Source organism: Photinus pyralis, unplaced genomic scaffold (assembly GCF_008802855.1).
Source record: "Photinus pyralis isolate 1611_PpyrPB1 unplaced genomic scaffold, Ppyr1.3 Ppyr1.4_LG7, whole genome shotgun sequence".
Lineage (NCBI taxonomy): Eukaryota > Metazoa > Arthropoda > Insecta > Coleoptera > Lampyridae > Photinus > Photinus pyralis.
The window spans coordinates 27,295,871-27,314,792 of NW_022170738.1; the positions used below are offsets into that span (position 1 = coordinate 27,295,871).

At 37.4% G+C, this 18,922-nt stretch overlaps 1 protein-coding gene across 1 annotated transcript; it reads right to left on the bottom strand.

The window, feature by feature from the left end:
* Window positions 1-592: 592 nt before the first annotated feature.
* On the bottom strand, window positions 593-3,524 carry LOC116176598 (luciferin 4-monooxygenase-like). The gene is made up of 6 exons (XM_031495241.1): window positions 3,410-3,524; window positions 3,105-3,358; window positions 2,433-2,542; window positions 1,868-2,385; window positions 1,372-1,819; window positions 593-1,323 (listed from the first exon to the last, which is right to left on the bottom strand). The coding sequence occupies exons 2-6, from the start codon at window positions 3,109-3,111 to the stop codon at window positions 805-807; spliced, it is 1,602 nt and encodes a 533-aa protein (XP_031351101.1). The 5' UTR covers window positions 3,112-3,358; window positions 3,410-3,524; the 3' UTR covers window positions 593-804.
* Window positions 3,525-18,922: the final 15,398 nt, after the last annotated feature.

The following is an 18,922-nucleotide window of genomic DNA, read 5'->3' on the forward strand; positions in this document are numbered from 1 at the left end:
AATTTGAAAACTTACCACCCCCCATGTCTTAGTAAATAAACGAGGTATTTAAAAAATCAAAATCCGTTTCGGTAATTCGGAGGGGAAATCATAATGACATAGTTGGCGACGCACCCCCTCCAACCCCCTGCGCCCCAGCCACCCCAACTTTTAAATCTTAAATAGTGACCCCCCCCCATGTGTGATACGTCGTTGGAAAGATCTGAAAAAATGCTTTCCAACCATACCAAATAGCATTACATTTAGCTTAGTATTTATCGTGCAAATCAAAAAATAAACTAATATGATACATTTGAAATCCGTCGTATTTAAAACGCGAAAACCGGCGAACATAGACGAACTAAGACAGAGAATAATTCAAGAATGTCGAAATATTGCAAAACCAACATTTGAGAAGGTTCGACAAGAGTTTGAGAATAGATTATACTACTGTCTTACCAATAACGGAAACCATTTTGAACATTTATTGAAATAAAAGCCAACTTTAGAAAAGGTATCATATTAGTTTATTTTTTGATTTGCACGATAATTACTAACGTAAATTTAATGCTATTTGGTCTGGTTGGAAAGCATTTTTTCATAGCTTTCCAACGACGTATCACACATAGGGGTCACTATTGAAGATTTAAAAGATGGAGTGGGTGGGGCGGAGGGGGTTGAAGGAGGTGCATCGTCAACTATGTCAGAGTGATTCCCCCTCCGAAATACCGAAACGGATTTTTTTTAAATATCTTGTTTATTTACTGGGGGGGGGGGGGGGTAAGTTTTCAAATTGTCACCCTGTATAGCGTCATACTGCTTTTACTATTCCATAGATTGCATTCTCTGGTGTATTAACATTTCCCTTAATTTGTAACGACTGAATTTTCCGGAGACCGTCAAGGGAATCTTTTGAACAATTTTTACACCGCCCCTCAATCGTTTACGATCTTCAACCCTTTCCTCAACGTACTTCACCAGTTCATCTGTTGTAACCTTTTGACACACTTCGACTACAGCAATTGGGTGATTTTCATCTGTATGGTGAGGCAAGCCTAACACAACGACGTTCTGTACAGCAGGATGGCCAGCAAGCACATTTTCAATTTCAACCGGTATAACGTGATAATCAATGTACTTGAAGCTCTCCTTAATTCTGCCTGTAATAAAGAAACAATGTTCCTCGTTATAGTAGGCCAAATCTCCGGTTTTCAGCCAACCATCCGCATCGAACATTTCCGAAGAATCGCATTTGTAGTAGCCGTTTGTTTGATTTTTAGATTTCAGCATAAGTTCACCAACACTATTTGCTGCCAAAATCTCTTCAGTTTCGACGTCAACAATCTGAAAATATCTCATTAACCGCTAAGTATGTCAAGACATAAAGTAAACCTTGTAAGAAAATCCGCCCGAAGGGATTCCGACAGAATTCGGATACTTCTCGACTAGGTGAAATCCTTTCGCAGTTTGTGGAAAGCCCAGTATTCGAGTGAAAACTTCGCTCTGTCCGTAACTTTTTGCAACAAACGTTTTGGGTAGTTGCGCTTTCAACAGTAACAACTGTTCTTTTGACATTGTGTTACCACTTAGTGCCAACACTTTTAGATTCGTAACATCCGCGTGCTCAGGTTTGGGGTGTTTTACAAACGACATGCCTTCAAATGGGATTATTAGTGCGTAGTCTACGCGGAACTCTAGAACTTTCCAGGGATCATTACAGTCAAAGTCTTCAAATATAATCATTTTGAAACCGTTTACAATGGAATTATGTAGAAGTCTGTGGTATATTACCCAGTATACTGAGCAAAATGTGGCTATTGTTAAGCAATCGCGGGTTTCTCTATAAAAAGACGGACATTAAAATAAAAAATGTAGCGGATATACCTACGGAAACATTGGATTTGATAGTATAGATGAATGACTGTGGCAAATACCCTTTGGTCTGCCAGTTGTGCCACTAGTAAAAAGTAGTAGCGCCATTTCATGGATACTCTCCGGTTGTCTGGGTGAAAATTCCATTTCGTTGGAATAGGGTTGCAAGAAATCGTCAAAGGGCGTGTGTGCTACTGTTTCACCAAATGTTACTATAGTTGTTCCGGTTTCTAGTACTTTTACAACTTCTTCAATTAAGCGCACACTTTGCGCTGCCACAAAAATCATTTTTGGAGAAAGTTGTTTTAGCAAGTACACCGTTTCGGTTACTGAAAAAGCAGGGTCTACAGGTGCCATTATCGCACCTATAAATAGAGCTGCAATGCAGGGCACACATGCATCGAAGGTATTTCTGGAACATATGGAGACAAAGTCACCTGGTCCGATTCCCTTATTTTGCATGGTGATCGCTGCTCTGGTGGATCGGTTCAGTAAGCTGCAGTAATTTTCTTGCTTGTTTGTTAGTGCGTCGATCTACAAATGTATAGCGTTTGCTACGGTTACGTACAGAGATGACATACCTGGGCAACTCTGTGCTGGTACTTTAACATTGAGTGGTAGTATACATATCCCACGCCTTTGTGGTCAGCTGATGGAGAAGTATCAGGCATAGTAATTATATTAGGATGATCTGAAAAAGCACCATACAATATCCAGCGAGATTAGTTATTAAAACTAAATTAAAACTGAAAATTATTATATGATTTCGGATTGGAGCCATGGAATTTTTCACAATTTTTGAGGTTGATCTAAAAACATTTTCTTTAACGTTGTCCAATGCTAATACTACAGACAGACGTACTAGTAGTCATATAGTACTTTGATTTTTGAAAAGTGAGTTAAGCGTTTCACAAACATCTCTACCCTTTTCAAAATTCATCTTTCAAAAATTTTATTGGTCCTTTAAAGTTCTCAAAACAAAGTTTTTGTCTGACTGGCCACTACGACTATCCTCAAAAGATACTACTTACTGTTTTTACTAGACATAGTTTTATAGGAGAGTGAGAGTGTTAAAGCACTAGATTTGTATTACTAACTAACCGGAAATTCACTGTAGGTTATATATACAAATCCACGCACTTATCATGATAGGTACTAGTAAAGGATTAAGAGAATACTATAATCCTTCCAAATCAGTGTGTTGCGAAACATAGGGTACTAATAAAGCAAACATAATTCCTGTCTAATGATACCGTTCATTGTATTCTTGCATATGACATTCTCCTGTAACTACTCCATTGATATGCCATGAACCGTTGTTCTTTGGTCTCCACTAAACTTCTAGGCCGGTCGCCATCTTATTATTCAACTGGAGTTCTATGGGCTGGTCCTATAATAACTACTATCTGGTTTAAATTTTTCTCAAATGTCAAATTTCGGGCATTCGGCTAACACCCCATTTTGTTTGTGCGACAAATAACATGGATACTGTAAGTTATTCCAATTGCTACGACAAAATCGACCTTGACGACAATGATAACAATGTACACTTACCTACTAATCGCAAATACCAATGTAAATGGCATCAATATTATCTATTTGAACGAAATTATTAAACAAAAGGACGTTTTAATTAACAATTTAAATGAAATGTGCAATCGTTGAAAGCGGAGTTAGGTATTCGCGTAATACAGACAAAAACTGATACCGCTGAATGGAAGATACTGCAATTCCATTCGTTGTTACCGGTAATAAGAGGAGGAAAAGTAGCGCGCATAGCAATGTCAATTTCGTGCAAAACGAAGAGTTTAAAATCGTGATTCATTTAGCACCGATTTAACCTTGGAGGGTAGGAAAACGTCACACCAAGCCAAATCGTGACAAGGTTCATTGTTGTGACGCCCTTTTTCGTACAGTTCTGGCCTCATTCTCCAAACTACCTCGCAGAACCGCAAATGGTATCACCGATTAACAGTTTGGATCCAGTCTCAGTCGATGAGGATGACGCCACGATTGTTGTAAAAGTAAATCCCTTGAAATTTGACATGCTCGTCTTGGCCTTATTTCATCGAAGAGTCTTCTTTAGGATCTTTTTGGCAGTACCCTCTTCCTGCACTTCGTTCTGCACTCCACTGACAGAAACGTCTCTTGAAGACGACCTATTTTCTTTTTGAGAGTGCCCCTTTCTGACTCTTCCAACGTGTTTTTGAGGTGTACGACGTTCTTCCAATTTTTTTAAAACACCATCTTCCGATACTCCGTTTTTGAAGTATTCGTATTTGAAGTGTTGACACCCCCTCCTCCCGGGGCTACGTCTCGTTCAGACCTTCTATTTTCCCTTAGAGAGTATCTTTCTATGTTTGAGATGTTCGGATTTGAAGTTTTTACCCCATCTGACTGCTACTAAAACGTTTTTGACCTTAGCATTTGTCCGAAGCTTTGACTCCCTCTGAATAATGTGATGACATTCAAAATAAGAGACGCACATTGTCGATAGATGTACTTACGAGTCTACATACCATAAGGTTGCAAAAACTGATCTGAAGAAAGTTAAACCGTCTTCCCGCAATCGCGGACCCGGAGGGATGGACGGGCGACCGCATCAGACGAACAGGACGAATTTATAATTTTATTCTACGCATAACCTAATAAACCGATACAACGTTGTATCGAAGGGTCCAGGAGACTTTAAAAAACGACATAAAATTCTAATATGTAACTTTGGTGATCGGTGAATCTCACTTAAATAAACAAATTCGTGGTTCTTTATTTATACATTCACCAATGGACCTTTTATATTCAATGCTTGGACCAAGTTTCAAGACCCCAAGACTCTTCGGTCAGGTTCATATGAACTCAGCCACCACCTTTAAAACCCAAGAAAATGAAAAGTGAACTAACTATAATTAGGTGCTAATTAAGTGCCCTATCCCCGAATTAAATGCTCCTTTTTTTTTAAATTATTGCATGTTCTGCCAGGTTCATATAACTCAGCAGAACACTACCTTAAAAACCCAAGAAGATGAAAAGTGAACTAACTAATAATTAGGTGCTAATTAAGTGGCCTATTTTCAAATTCTGTGCTCTTCCTTTTTTTATTTTTACTTCTACTATTTACATGATTTAAGCAGACAGGCACTGTGTTTACAAAAACAAATACGTCTTTAAGTGTTCGGGATTTGGTGTATTAAAGGTGCTAATTTATTGCTTTAAACGCAAAAAGTTACAAAAATTGTTCGTACAAATTTAACAAAGGCGTACTTCGAAAATAAATTGCTATATTGTGCGTTGAATTATGAAAAGTGCAAGCGTAGCACGGGCACGGGACGTAGGATGTTATGTGATACTTGATAATTAAGATAAAACCTAATTATTAGTTAGTTCACTTTTCATTTTCTTGGTTTTTTGAGGTAGTGTTCTGCTGAGTTCATATGAACCTGGCAAAACATGTAATAATTTTTTTAAAAAAGGAGCATTTCATTCGGGAATAGGGCACTTAATTAGCACCTAATTATGCAATATGTTTGATTGTGTTCTGCTGACATGGACATGCACAGACGGACGTACAATAAGCGGTGACCTTTCACGTTTTAACCCCAAATTCAATAGAGTTCTTACTTGGAGCAAGAGGAAGATATATCCCAAGTTTTGAGTAATTAGGTCTTTTGTTTAGGAATTATAGTGCGCACAAAGAGACTTTGGTGACCTTTGATGGTTTGGCCCCAAATTCTTACTTGGATCAAGACGAATATCTAGTTTCAAGACCATAAGCCTTTCCCCTTCCGTGCGAGAGTTATCGCACCCACAGACGATGTAACAATGTATAGTATTCGTTCTCGATTTTGGGATCCGCCACCTCGACAGGTTATTTATTTATTTATTATTATCCCTCTCTTAGTTTTGGGCCCTCAACAGGCATGCGCCCAATTACAGAGTGACCCGCATAATGCTATTTAGAGGTGCCTCTGCAGAAGGTCTTAAGTTGGTCTATACTACCCCGGTATTTACCTTACGAATTAGGAAAACTGCAGGAAAACCTAATTCGGAGTAGCCGGTAGAATGCTCGGAACTGGTCTAAGGTAATTTACATCTCCGCCACAGATGAAAAATTCACCTCAACCCAGGTTCGAACACCCGACCTCCGGATTTATAACCCAACGCTCTTTCCACCGAGCCATAAAGGCGGTTATGCGCCCAGTGTTCGTATTAGATGTCGTGAGGGAAGGTGTAATAAAGGGGTTGGCGTGTTTATGAGTGGCCCCGATGAATGGCGGAAACGCGTCCCGCTTTGAGCTACTTGAGAAAGACAATTACGACACTTGGAGGCTGTAGATGCAAGCGCTGCTTATCTCTAGCGCAGACTCAGTGAAACCTCAACCGGGAGCAAACGACACCAATGCAAAAAAAGACCTCAGCTCAAAGTCAGACATAATCTTGTTGATCAGCGGCAGCAAGTTGAAACAGGTTAACCATTGTGCTACATCGCGGGAAGTAAATGTACCAGTCTAAGTTGCCAGCCAAGAGAACAACTCTGCTGAAAATCGCTATCCTATGCAAGATGGCCGACAAGCGAGTTTTTCGAGTCAGTCGACAAGCTGAGCGACATGGACGCCACCACCAACCCGGACAATCCTTTTACTACACAGTTTGCTTTCCAGTTTCGACGTATTTCGCTGTGCCATTGAATCCAGGGATGATTTGCCAACACCGAAAGTTCTGCGAATCAAAATCATCGAAGAGAGCGACGCGCGCAGAAGCCACGTAAGCGGCAGAATGATACGGGGTGACGCATCCCGCCTTATGATGGCCAATAAAGACCGCGTACGACCCGATCGCAGGAAGGCCGAGGCGAGTAAAAGGCACTACAAGGCTTCCGAGTGCCGTAACAGCGGCGGGAAGAGCACCAACCACTGTCTACGGGTTTCAGCAGTGGTAAGCGCCATCGCATGTCATAATCACGATTGGTGCTTGGGTAGTGGTTCAACAACGCATTTGTGCAATGAGTTCGAACTATTTCGATATATAGACGATTCAACACTAATTGCAGTGTATGTAGACGACATCTTGGTTGGGTCGAGAGACTAATAAAATCTCCAAAATCGGAGAACTGTCGAAATAGTTCGAGGCGAAGCACCTGGGGGATGTCTAGCACTGTTCACAGTATACATTTTTCTGCCGAATGGAGGCAAATGGCGATATAACCTCGAGTAGGCTTAATAGCTGCAATAAAAACAGACGCGAGTTGTCAAGTTTGCGTTGGTTCCGTTACGTATTTTCTGGCCGTCGCGATTTATTTTATTTTTGCCTTTATTTTTGAGTGGGCGGGGTTTCAGTCAAGGCTGCTCTACCAACGCAACCCACTATACATTAACAAATATCCATTCCTGAACCCGGATTCGAACCAGGGACCCTTAGTACCGCAGTCCAACTTCAACTGAACTGCGTCACGCGGGTCGGCTTTACAGATAAGAATAGTAGATTTAAGGAAAGCGGAGAACACCTAAGTTATTACGGTAATGTTTTAAATTTTTAATTAGAAAGTTTCATATTTCCTGAATGTATTAATAGGACTTAATTATTGGGTTAATTGGAATTGTTTATCTTTTTCAGTTTTGAAACTTCTGCCATTTAGGTACAAAATTAAGACAGCGCGTTAAGAGTAATATTTTTAAATTTACACAATGTTAGCCAAAATCATCATAAAACGAAAGTACCAATAGTTGTGAAAGTAATCACTGGGACATATTATTTACTATGTAGCCGAATTCGTGGAATTTCTATTAAACTTTTTCTTGATAATATATTACCCTATTCATAAGGAGGAGTATGTAGAACAAGAAGGAATTTATTGTTTTGATTTAATATACTGAACAAATTAGTAAAGTTTGAGTTTTATTGTCGACCAGATAATTTCTTGTGGGGGTGCAACTCACATTTTGATAAATTCTAAAGCAATCTGTTTAAATAACATAACAATCTCTGTTTATACTAATTGCAAGTGAAAGTGAAAGTTTACAAGCTCTTTTTGGCCTCTGGACTTTATCACAGAGATAGACAGATTTCAGACCAAATTTAGTCACGACAGGAGACGAATCATAATTTGTTTATTTATTTTTATAAACGCACCTTTTTACAATTTATACTTGCAATCGCAGTATTAAAAGCACATCAAGGTAAATGTGAAAAGCGAAACGCTTTTAAATTGAAAATATGCAAATTGCTTGCTATAATCATTCAACAGAATGCGTAGTGATGAGACACGCATTAGCGAAAATGTATTCCCGTGCAATTAAAAGCGCTCCTTTCATCGTGAACTTTTTCGAAATTGAATTTTCATTGCAATGTCCTTTAATTCTTGTTACTTTGCTAGAGTGTGAAAAATTATTTTTACAAAAAATCGCCGCTTTACGTTGCCGAGTTTATTAAATCATGTTCCATCAGCGTAACAACCTGTAACGCAGCTTTAGGTAGAAGTAGTGTGCAAAAAAGTAAATATGTTGAGAGTTTGCAATGATATAATGAAATAATATAGAATTTTTGCTGTGATACTAAGCATAATTTCAGTTTGAGTATTTATTTCATGTTCATCAGAAAGGTTTATCACGGCTACGGATGGTTTCGTCTTCATTTAATTGGAGTTAAGCTATTATTATATAAAAATGCGAAATTATTGCTTTCATTAGATTTGATAAGACATTGTAAAATAATAAAATAGCGCCTGTTACTTCTTAGTTTAGATTTTACTTATTGTTAGAAATTATTTGTTCATACTGCACGATCACGTGGTTACCAAGTTGGTGCTATTATATACCAATATTGAAACAAGGTACGTGCGCCATCGGTATATTACGACGTCAGCACTAAAGTATGTTTACATAGTATCTTAGATTCATAGAACAACACACCATGTGAACAGTGCTGCATTGTGGTTGGTATACCAATTAGATCAACTACCATCACTGACCAATGAGAATGTTTCAGTATTAATTTGTAAAATTACATTTGTCTTATTGGAAGGCAAACAACTTACGAGTTACGACTACGAAGTAAGGGTAGAGAAAGTACACAATCAACAAGAAAATCAGCAAGGTGTAGATTCAGAGTGCAATCAATCTGCGATGGTTGTTAGCTTTAAATCTGCAAGTCGATGTATGAGCAGTGAACGATACATACAGGGTTAAGGCGACGATGCTCCCTTGTGGTACGCCAGCTGCCTTTCGATGAGTTGAGTAGGAGTCCTCGCATCGCACACGAAATTTTCGGTTAATGGACTAGACCCCAATACTCACGTGGCAGCATCTTGGATAATTTGTAATGTAGATCCTCGTGCCACACCTTATCGAACGCTTGCGCTATACGTCTAAGAAGAATTTTTTCTTCCAATGGCCTTCCAATGCTTGCAGCAATTCAGTGCACCTAACCGATTATTGCATTCTGCTCTCTAAAGTCACAGTGATGGCGTGGAAGCAATTTTTGTTTATAATTATTTTTTTCAGGCTCTTGAGGAGAATACGTTCAACTCTTTTGCGATAATGTGGCGAATATTTTAGAAATCCAGACATAAGGTCGTCATCACCAGCCATCAAGGCGCCATCAAGTCTATCAGAATTAGTTACCGGCGATAAGGGGCGGATGTGACGCGGTCTTTCCGAGAAGTGTGATCTGCTTATTCGAGGATTCTCGAGAATGTTTCATGATTTTTCTAGAAACTTTGCATTTGTTATATTAGCAAATTGAAGCGTGTTTAATGCAGTTAGAACATAGACATTGAAGTGATAAATAGTTCTCGCTTGTGTTTCTATGCTATAAATTGTGTAATGTGTACAAGTAATTGATAAATAATAATTAGCTGTTATAAATCAATCCATTTACGACTGTTATACATTTATTATTAATTGATTGCAAATACATAAATCACGTAATGAAATTTACATTACAATAATATGAAGTAGTGAGATGGTCCGATGAGAGATTATGTCTTGTAATGTTCCTAGGGGTCTATCAAGCCGACACTGAAAACGTTGACTTACCCTATACTTACCGTTGGCAACTCTGGCAAAAACTACAAGCAGAGCCACCTACCTTTCAAGTCGAAACAATGGACGTTTCGCGGCACTTTTGAATTTGGATGGCAGTCATCAGCTCGATATGGGTGGCACCGGCACGAATGGACTCCTACGTTGTGTAATCGGTTCTTTTATGTGTTGGGAAGGTAATTAAATAAAAGACAGAACTTTTGTGCGTAAGAAATGACAAGAACAAATAAATATATTACGCACACACAAGACCATGCCAGGGAAACCTTCTACGGGACTAAAACCCTGACAGAGGCCACACAAATACATGAAATAAATCACCTACAGCAATAAAATGCAAGAGAAAATACACATAAATAAAACATCTCAAATTGTATGATAAAAATCAGATAATCAAATCAAATGCAATTAAACAAGTTCATAAAAATAAAATACACAAGACATCATAAGTGCAGTGGAAAACATGATAAATCAATTCAGTACAAAAACACATCAAAATACCTGTACGATCAATTGAGATACCACAACTCGTAAAATAATAAATTGCATGTACATAGGAAACATGTAAATGGTGTGGCTCTACTCCAGCCTTCCGTTAACATAATTTAATTTAACACGAAAAGTACATGTGAGAATTCCAATGGCCAAATAGCAAGTATTCATGTGAAAATCGATTTTCGCTCAAGCAGAACATATTTTAAATAGTGGAAATGTTAATGAGAGGGCCCCTACTCGTATTGCTAAGACGTTAAGAACTACAATCCGCACGAGACGAGTACGCAACAGATACCGCGAAAGATCGACCTGTATTAGATACCTACTCCACGGAGACAGAATGACCCAATCGCACACACAAACATAACATAAAACAGCCCCCCTTCGTATAGCTAACGCACAAGAACCGCAGCGCGCCACGAATCAGAAAGTAACAGATACAGCGAACAATCAAACTGTAGGTACTTCCCTCACGGAATAGTTACGGATCAATCAGACCGAACAACATCGCACTGAAAATCAACTCCTCGAGAATACAGAAATAAATACTTAATTAAACAAAACAATGTCATAATCACCTGTACTGTAAAGGTAAACGGTACTCAAAACAAAGGCATGGAGTACGCCATGATTCAGATATCGTAGTTTATGCAAAATCAGCAAAATGTAAATATCAAATTGTGGCAAGAAATTCAATGATTAAATAGCTAGTACAAGAAAGAATAAAATGGTTACTACCTGTAAATACACCTTCAAAACACCACCACCAAAAATAATCAAGAATTTAAAAAAAACGGGAAAGCGTGTGCCTTCCGTCGACCTCGTTCTTTTCCCTAGTTTCATTACGAAAATCCCCTAGTATTCGGCATCTGCGCAAAAGATCAATTGGTTATATACAGAGCATATCATATTTTTGTTTCCGATGTAAAGGTGTGTTGCCTAACCATAAGAGTGCACTATCACAGTTTCCTTCCGATGGTTGGTCAAGTGTAGGTGTTGTGCAATCTCCTATTGAGCAAGAGGGCTCAGAACAAGATGGATAAATAAAGAAGTTGTACATGTTGGCTTCCTTCTCTTGAAAAGATGGCGCCTTAAACCTGGACAATACATAAACGAGAAATTGGATCTCGTTTTGTTGTATGGAAATGATCGGGCAATGAACTTTCTATTTATCTCGACTGCATTCAAATTAGTTTTCCGCTATCAAGGCTAAAGCCCAGCACAACTGGTTAACTTTCGCTTTCGAATTACTCACAAATCTCCGTTTGTAATTGTGTAAATGTATGCGATAGTTCTCAATAGGAATTTGCACGTACTCACTGAAGTATCTATGATATTCTTAATCTGAGGAAAGCTGGAACCGCATAAAATCTGGGGCGGAACATAAGTCAAATTTGTCAACATACGTCGGACCTTTGTCAGTTTCTTTAATCTTCATTTTCAACCAAGACGAAACCTAGGGAGACCAATTCTACCTCAATATAATATGGGTTACGAGCTATTGCGAACTTTGTTATTCTATTGTACTCCAACCAAGCGCCGTGATATAAATATCTTAGGTGTATTATAAAAATTTTAGTTGGTTTTCAAATGACTCGATATCATAGGTTTAAGTAATTTAAATTTCAAAAGAAGAAACCCCTAAGTTATTACAGTAATGTGTAAAAACTCAATTAATGAGTTCTATTCTATGTGTGTTTTAATAGAACTGGGGAAATTTATTTTGAATTACGTGGAATATTTACTTTTATCTCATTCGAGTTTTAGTTTATGACACTTCTTCCAGTTAAGTACGTATATGTATCAGAGCCTTAAAAGTAGGTACCTATAAGGTTTAAAATTTTCAACATAAGTAGGCCAAGTTAAAACGGCGGTCAATTTATAGTTTTTTGTTTTGACTTTTGCTATTTTTTCTACCACGCAAACGAGTCCATAGAATTTTATTAATTTTATTTTGACTCCAAATCATGAGAAGGGAGTATCTTGGTATATGGGGAAGTGATTTAACATTTTGATTCAATATCATCATCGTGCTTGATCTCCTTCTTTCAAAGACATCCTGTTTACTTCTAACGTGGAGAGGGAGTTAAAGTGACAAAGATCAATTACTTCAGCTAAAGTGCGTTCCTTTTCAAACAGTTTTTTCTTAAGCTCGATAGAGGCCCGATTAACTTGTCTTTGATGTTAATTAACAATGCCCCTTCGTCTGAACTGCTAAAAGAACAATCTGTTGCCTGCTGCCTCACTCTGACAAGAAACGTATTTCGTGTCTCCATTTGTGGTATTCATTTCTAATATAATATGCTCTCAGCTCTCCCACTTGATTCACACAGCAACGGTCTTCGCTCATTTTGCCACCGTCTGCAACAAAATCCCCCAGAAATGATTCACCTACAAATAAAATCGGCGGCAAAATCAATTACCGCAAAATATAATTGTGGATGTTGAATTGGTAAAAGTGTCATTAGTCCAACCAAAAACGACGGTTATGGTGTTCTCAAGATAATTTGCAAGAACAATTTCAGTGGAAAATTATTCGGCCTTGTGTGTCTATAGGTAGTTGAATTACTCAAACAAAAGCAAATGTGTTTTTGTAAGAGATAAAGGAATCCTTTCTCACCACTAATCCACCCTTTGGGCTCTTGATAGCTCGTTATCTATAATAGGATTTTCAACTCTAGATCGAAGCATTTTAGATTTTATAACCCCGCCGCATAATAATTGCAACACACTAAAATTTAATTAAACGAAGTAGCTTGATAAAAATTTCGTGATTGGAGTTCGCGTAACCTAAACGGCGTCTTCGAGGCACGAATACGCGTAAGTACCAAAATTTAAGGCGCGCAATTATCCTCCGCTTTCGTCTTTCCCCTTTTTGCCTTATTTCCCATAATTACATTGATGCAATTTTACTGTAAAACGCTCTCTTAATTACTTCCACTTTGTTTGCTAAAACTTTAATTAAATGATACCTTACCTGAAATTTTAGTGCTCGACTTTCTGCGACTCGAGAGAGTTAAAAGCTGAAGTACCTTTTCGACTATTTAGTTAAATTTTAGAAATTCGAAATTACTTACAGTGTCTTACTGGATGTTAACATTCACTATGCACTTATGAAGATTACACATAAAAAATTAACCCACGATATACCTCTATGAAACTAATCCTCGAATTCAACATACTACAAAGGTATAAAACATAAAGCGTTCAAGACCAGATTACAAATGCGGCGTATGTTGAATTTTACTCCAAAGTTTGCAACGGTAGTTACATTCAAAAATCGGAACGGGGCTGTTTTTTCTTTCATGTCTTTAAATTACCACGGCTAACTTTTGGTCTCAGCAAGGTAAATAAAACGAAAAATATTCATTTATTTACTAAACGATTCTTGTTTTCTTCATTACCCTTCGGTGGGATCACTTCTAGGATATCTACCGTATTTACTAACATGCGGAGATTTGTTGTTCGCCTACCTGAAAACAAATTTTAAGGATATCCACCCAGAAGTAATTTATTCCAAAGTGCAATGCTGTCGAAGAACTTTGAAGAGGTTGTATTGAATATAATGCAGGCTATACCCACCTAATCTCTATCGTTCAGCTAAAAAAAAGAGAGAACAGGAAGTCTCGGTATATCTGTATGCGAATGAATACGGTACATATCCTATAGGTCATCCCACCGTACATATTGGAGAAGAATGTAGTTAATTAATGTTTGAAATGGCTTCAGAACTAGTGACGTGTAAATGCTAGCACAACATCTAGTATTCCCAAAGCAATAACAAAATGGTTAATATACTAATATTTATTTTATATCTTTCGTCAGTTGTTTAAATCAGGAGACGACCCTATAAATCTCACAACGGTAGATGTTCCTTGAAAATCACATGGTTAATAAATAAAAAAAGAAGCTGTTAAAAATAATTACAACAATTAAAGACCCATGATACATGACAATAGGTGATCTTTCAAAATGAAACTAAAGATTTTTGTCCTGGCTCGATAAAAATTCAAAGCAACCATGCAATTTTGTTTTGGGATAAACTTGGATAACGTAAAAATCAATTTTAAGTTTCTTTCGGCAATGCAATAAAATCATGTGAACTAAAGCAAGTACATTTTTTTGTGCTTGCTTTGCCCTTTGATTCACTTGAGAAACGAATAATGGGCTGACATAAATGTAGCTTACGTTTGTGAACACAACACATGAAAATCACTTCCCTTCAAAATAACTTAATCTAATTAGTTTTCACAGCCAGACGCTTTTATAGATGAGCACCTTTCACTTCACCACGTGCCACATTTCGTGGACTTCAATTCTATCAATCTAGCATTCTTGTGCTTTTGAAAATACCTACTACAATAGCGAAATCAATAAACTCCCAATATTGTCCTCCTACATATTCTTTAAGGGCCTCAATCGACAGCCAAAGGAAAGGTACTCAATAATTTATGGAATTGACGGAGTAATTTATACACGGTTTATTCAAGTTCAAGGGTTATTACCGTAGTATGACAGAAAATTTTACACAAACTAACTCCTCGAACTCTGCTTTAATTAGCAAAGTACGTTTGGGTAAAGCTAAATGGAATTAATGTTAAAATACTTTGTTAAAAACAAGTCATGCTAGTATACACTTAAAGCTAGGTACAAATAATTTCACGTAATTATAATTTCTCAAAACTAGGGAATCTAATTTCAGTAGCGCTACCTACAAAGCCTCTCTTCGTGTACGTCTACTCTCTAGGGTAACATAGCAGGTTTCCGGCGAACGCAAGTTCGGCGAGTTTTCCAAGCAACTGTTTTCCGCTATTACCCATAACGCGGTTTAAACTGCCGTTAGTTGAAGGGGATATCGATTACATTATTTTTTTCTTGCAACTGGTTGCACCCCTTATAGGCATCGTATATAACCCAGTGGATCTGTTAAAGCCTGTAATTTGATACTTGAAAGGAATAGTGGCTCTGCGAAGTGTACATTACGTGCACTTTATTTACTACAAAAGCCATCAATTTTCCAAGTAACGGCATTTCCCTTCCCGAGTATAAATTTATAACAAGGGTCTACTCGAGCACACGTCTCTCATACTTACGGTAGATTCTTGTGACCCAAATGCACATCTCGGAACTGCGGTAGGTATCATTTTCTGCTGTTTTCCCTGGCGAGCCGCATTCAAATTTCCTCAATTTTAACAATACATTTCCGTGCTGGAACATTTATCGCACTTGCAAATAAATGACACGTGCCTTGACTACGAAGTACCTGATTTTCGCCGACGTCTTCTTACGGTCTGACAACTTGCAATGTTTCGTAAAAATGATTTTTTTCACATCCCAAAGACCGGGAGGGAATAATAATTATTATAGGGGGAACATCCATAATTTAAACTTTAATTATAACGAATATATTTAACAAACTACATTATCTTTTATCACTTAGACTAGCAAGCCAACGATATTGTCGGGACCCTGACACCTGTAAATAAAAGAAATAATGAGAGTAACTCGACTTACTACCTGGGAGCGTAAGAACTATGTTGTTACATAAGATTTTGATCACAGACTATAACAATAAGTTGTGTAATCGCTTAATGTAAAATAAATAAAATAAATAAAATAAATAAAATAAATAAAATAAATAAAATAAATAAAATAAATAAAATAAAATAAAAAATAAATAAAATAAATAAAATAAATAAATTAAATAAAATAAATAAAATAAAATAAATAAATAAATAAAGTAAAATAAATCAAATAAAAAATTTTGATATAATTAATGTTAGGTACTCCTTACATTTATTATAACACGTACAAATTACATTAAAATTTATAATATCAATGAATTTGTTTGACGTTTTCCACCATATTATTTTTAATCGGACAAAACCAAGCTTTTATCATTTGGTTACAACCAGAAAGAACCAAATTCGATGAACCGCGTTCCATAAAACAAAAAAAAATTGAAGAATTCGATTTATGCAAGGGATAACCGTAACTGTGGTCGGTTTTTTCGATTTAGGGTACGTACTATAAATTGATTGATATTTTATTCTGTCGATGACGTGCAAAAAAAGCACCAGATAGTGTTGATGTACGTAAGGAATTAATGCAATGGCAAATAGAGCTTTAAAACACTCGATATCAAATGGCAGGCGCAATGAAGCTCCTAGTCTGAGTGGCGGTACTCCATTAACATCTCACACTAATTGCAGATGGAGAGCCATTAAACCCTTCCAATAACTGCGGACGATTAGCACCAATCTCTAATAGAACACATTAAGAATTTTTTTTAGAAACTACATTAAGAGCTTACAAAAGTGTATTTGCTATTTGTAGTGCACATTATTTGGTGGAAATGAGCCACCCTAACACAGAAACGAAGCTGTAAATTTGGCTGTCATGAGGTATTGCAACATAAAGCTGCTGTTATGACCGGATGCTGCAGGAAATGCAAATTATTCTGGCATATTATTTATATATAGGAGGAAACTGTCGACTAAATAGCAAAATGCGCTACTGGACAACGGCCATAATAACCGTGTGGAGACCTAGGACGTGGTAGTCTACAGCGAAATTAATCCTAAGCCTTTGTCATTTGCGTTCTATGTTTTGCTAATGATTACTATTCGTTTAGTTTTTTTAACTGAACCTCAATTAAAATTGCAGATGGGGAAATTTATTCGTTTCACTTGAAAGTATCAGTCTACTATAAAACTTTTTAAAAGGTTACAATAATATTGATTTATACGAAAACTTTTCGTGTCGTCTCACAAGTCTATAAAGATATAGCAGCAAAAAAATATTGGAAGCACATAAACGGAAAGCATTTCGTTCAAAGAAAATTTGTTCTCCCTCATATTTTATAATCGCGTATTTTTAGTGGTGCTTCCCAAATCTAAACACCTCACTGAGCTCAATCGCATCAGTGAAAAATTGGAAAATACACCGTATATTCGAACCGTTTATATTATACACATATTTTACGATAGAGTTCATCCACTTTTTCTTCGGTTGTGTTTTATTACGATCCCTTAAAAGTAGGGCTACGCTTCTTTTTCGTTTAGGTTTTTGTGTTTCGCGACTCAAAGTAGAAAACGAGTTTCGTATATCGTTCGAAAGAGTTTTTTTCCATTCAGGTTAAATGGTGTGGATTTTAGGAAAATAATCTAGACGAAGTTTAGAAAAAAAACTGGAATTGACCAATTTCAAATTTTTTCGTTAAATAAGTGTCTCAGTGGATGATAACGATATTATTCGGTTGTGTCCATTCCTGTTACCTATTAAGAATTTTTGACTTTCATAAAATACTTTGACGAATTTCAGGATGTGAGCGGAGGAGTCGGCCATTTTTTTTCAATATCGAGGTTTTCGACATCGATCCTGCAAATGCCCAATTTCTCCGCAATTCCAACAACGGAGTTGTACCTTTGTCAGCATAGCCTTGACAGCTTGATCGTAAATCGGCGGTTTGGGATTATGTTTTGATCTATGATGGTCAATCGTAGCTTCTTCAAGTTGTACCATTTGTGAGAGCTCACGTGACTGATTGCGTCGATACTATGTTTACTGCTCGGGTTTATATTTCTTGAATTTTCTAGAAAAATTCCTCTCTAAAAACATTCTGGAAGTTTCATGAATTCGAACATCCACAACTTTCTTCCATTTCTCTGGTAATTTTTTTCTTGATCCTTCTATAATTCTCTTCCATTTTTCTAGAAATTATTCGAGATTTTCAAATTCAAAGGAATATTCCGAGGGATTGATCCCTTTCTCAATCAGCACAGCGTCAAGTCGTTTTTGGAGAACACTTTGCGCACCTGTCGTATTAAGTGACCCTTCCTCAAGTTGAACACGAAGTTCGGCAACCATCAGTTCCATTCATTTTCTCATTATTTTTGTTTCTAATTATACCCGACACCTGACGCCAATGTAATGGTTTTGAATCGTTATAAAACAGGAGTTTATTAGAAAACGAACAAATTAAAAATTCTCCCTAATGTCACCGCTTGTCCAAACTCCCCAGCCCCGAGACTTGACGTAGTACCTGCAATGTAACTCATACAGTCACCTGAGTATGCTCTTGTGCTTTTGTTATCAATACCTTCCATGACTTTCTTTCCATTATAAATGTACAGATGTCGATATCGGTTACTTTAAAAAGGCTCACTGTTTCAAATTGATACTTCGAGCAGTTTATCGCGAGCACTCGGGGAAAATGCTCGTGAGCGGCGCTTAATGCTTCCGCGCTTGAGGGCGGTTAAAAGCGCTCACGAGGGAAAAAGAACGCTCAGGAGCAGAAAAAGGGGTCGGGAGCGGAAAAAACGCTCGTGAGCGAAAAAAGCACTCGCGAGCAGAAAAAGAACTCGCGAGCGAAAAAAGCACTCGCGAGCAGAAAAAGAGCTCGCGAGAGAAAAAAGAGCGAAAAAAACGCTGATGAGTGGAAAAACCGCTCGTGGACAAAAAAAAGTGCTCGAGCGCCGAGCACTTTAAGTAAACGTTCGAGTATCGAGCACCAAGCGGCCGCTCCGAAAAGTGCTCGC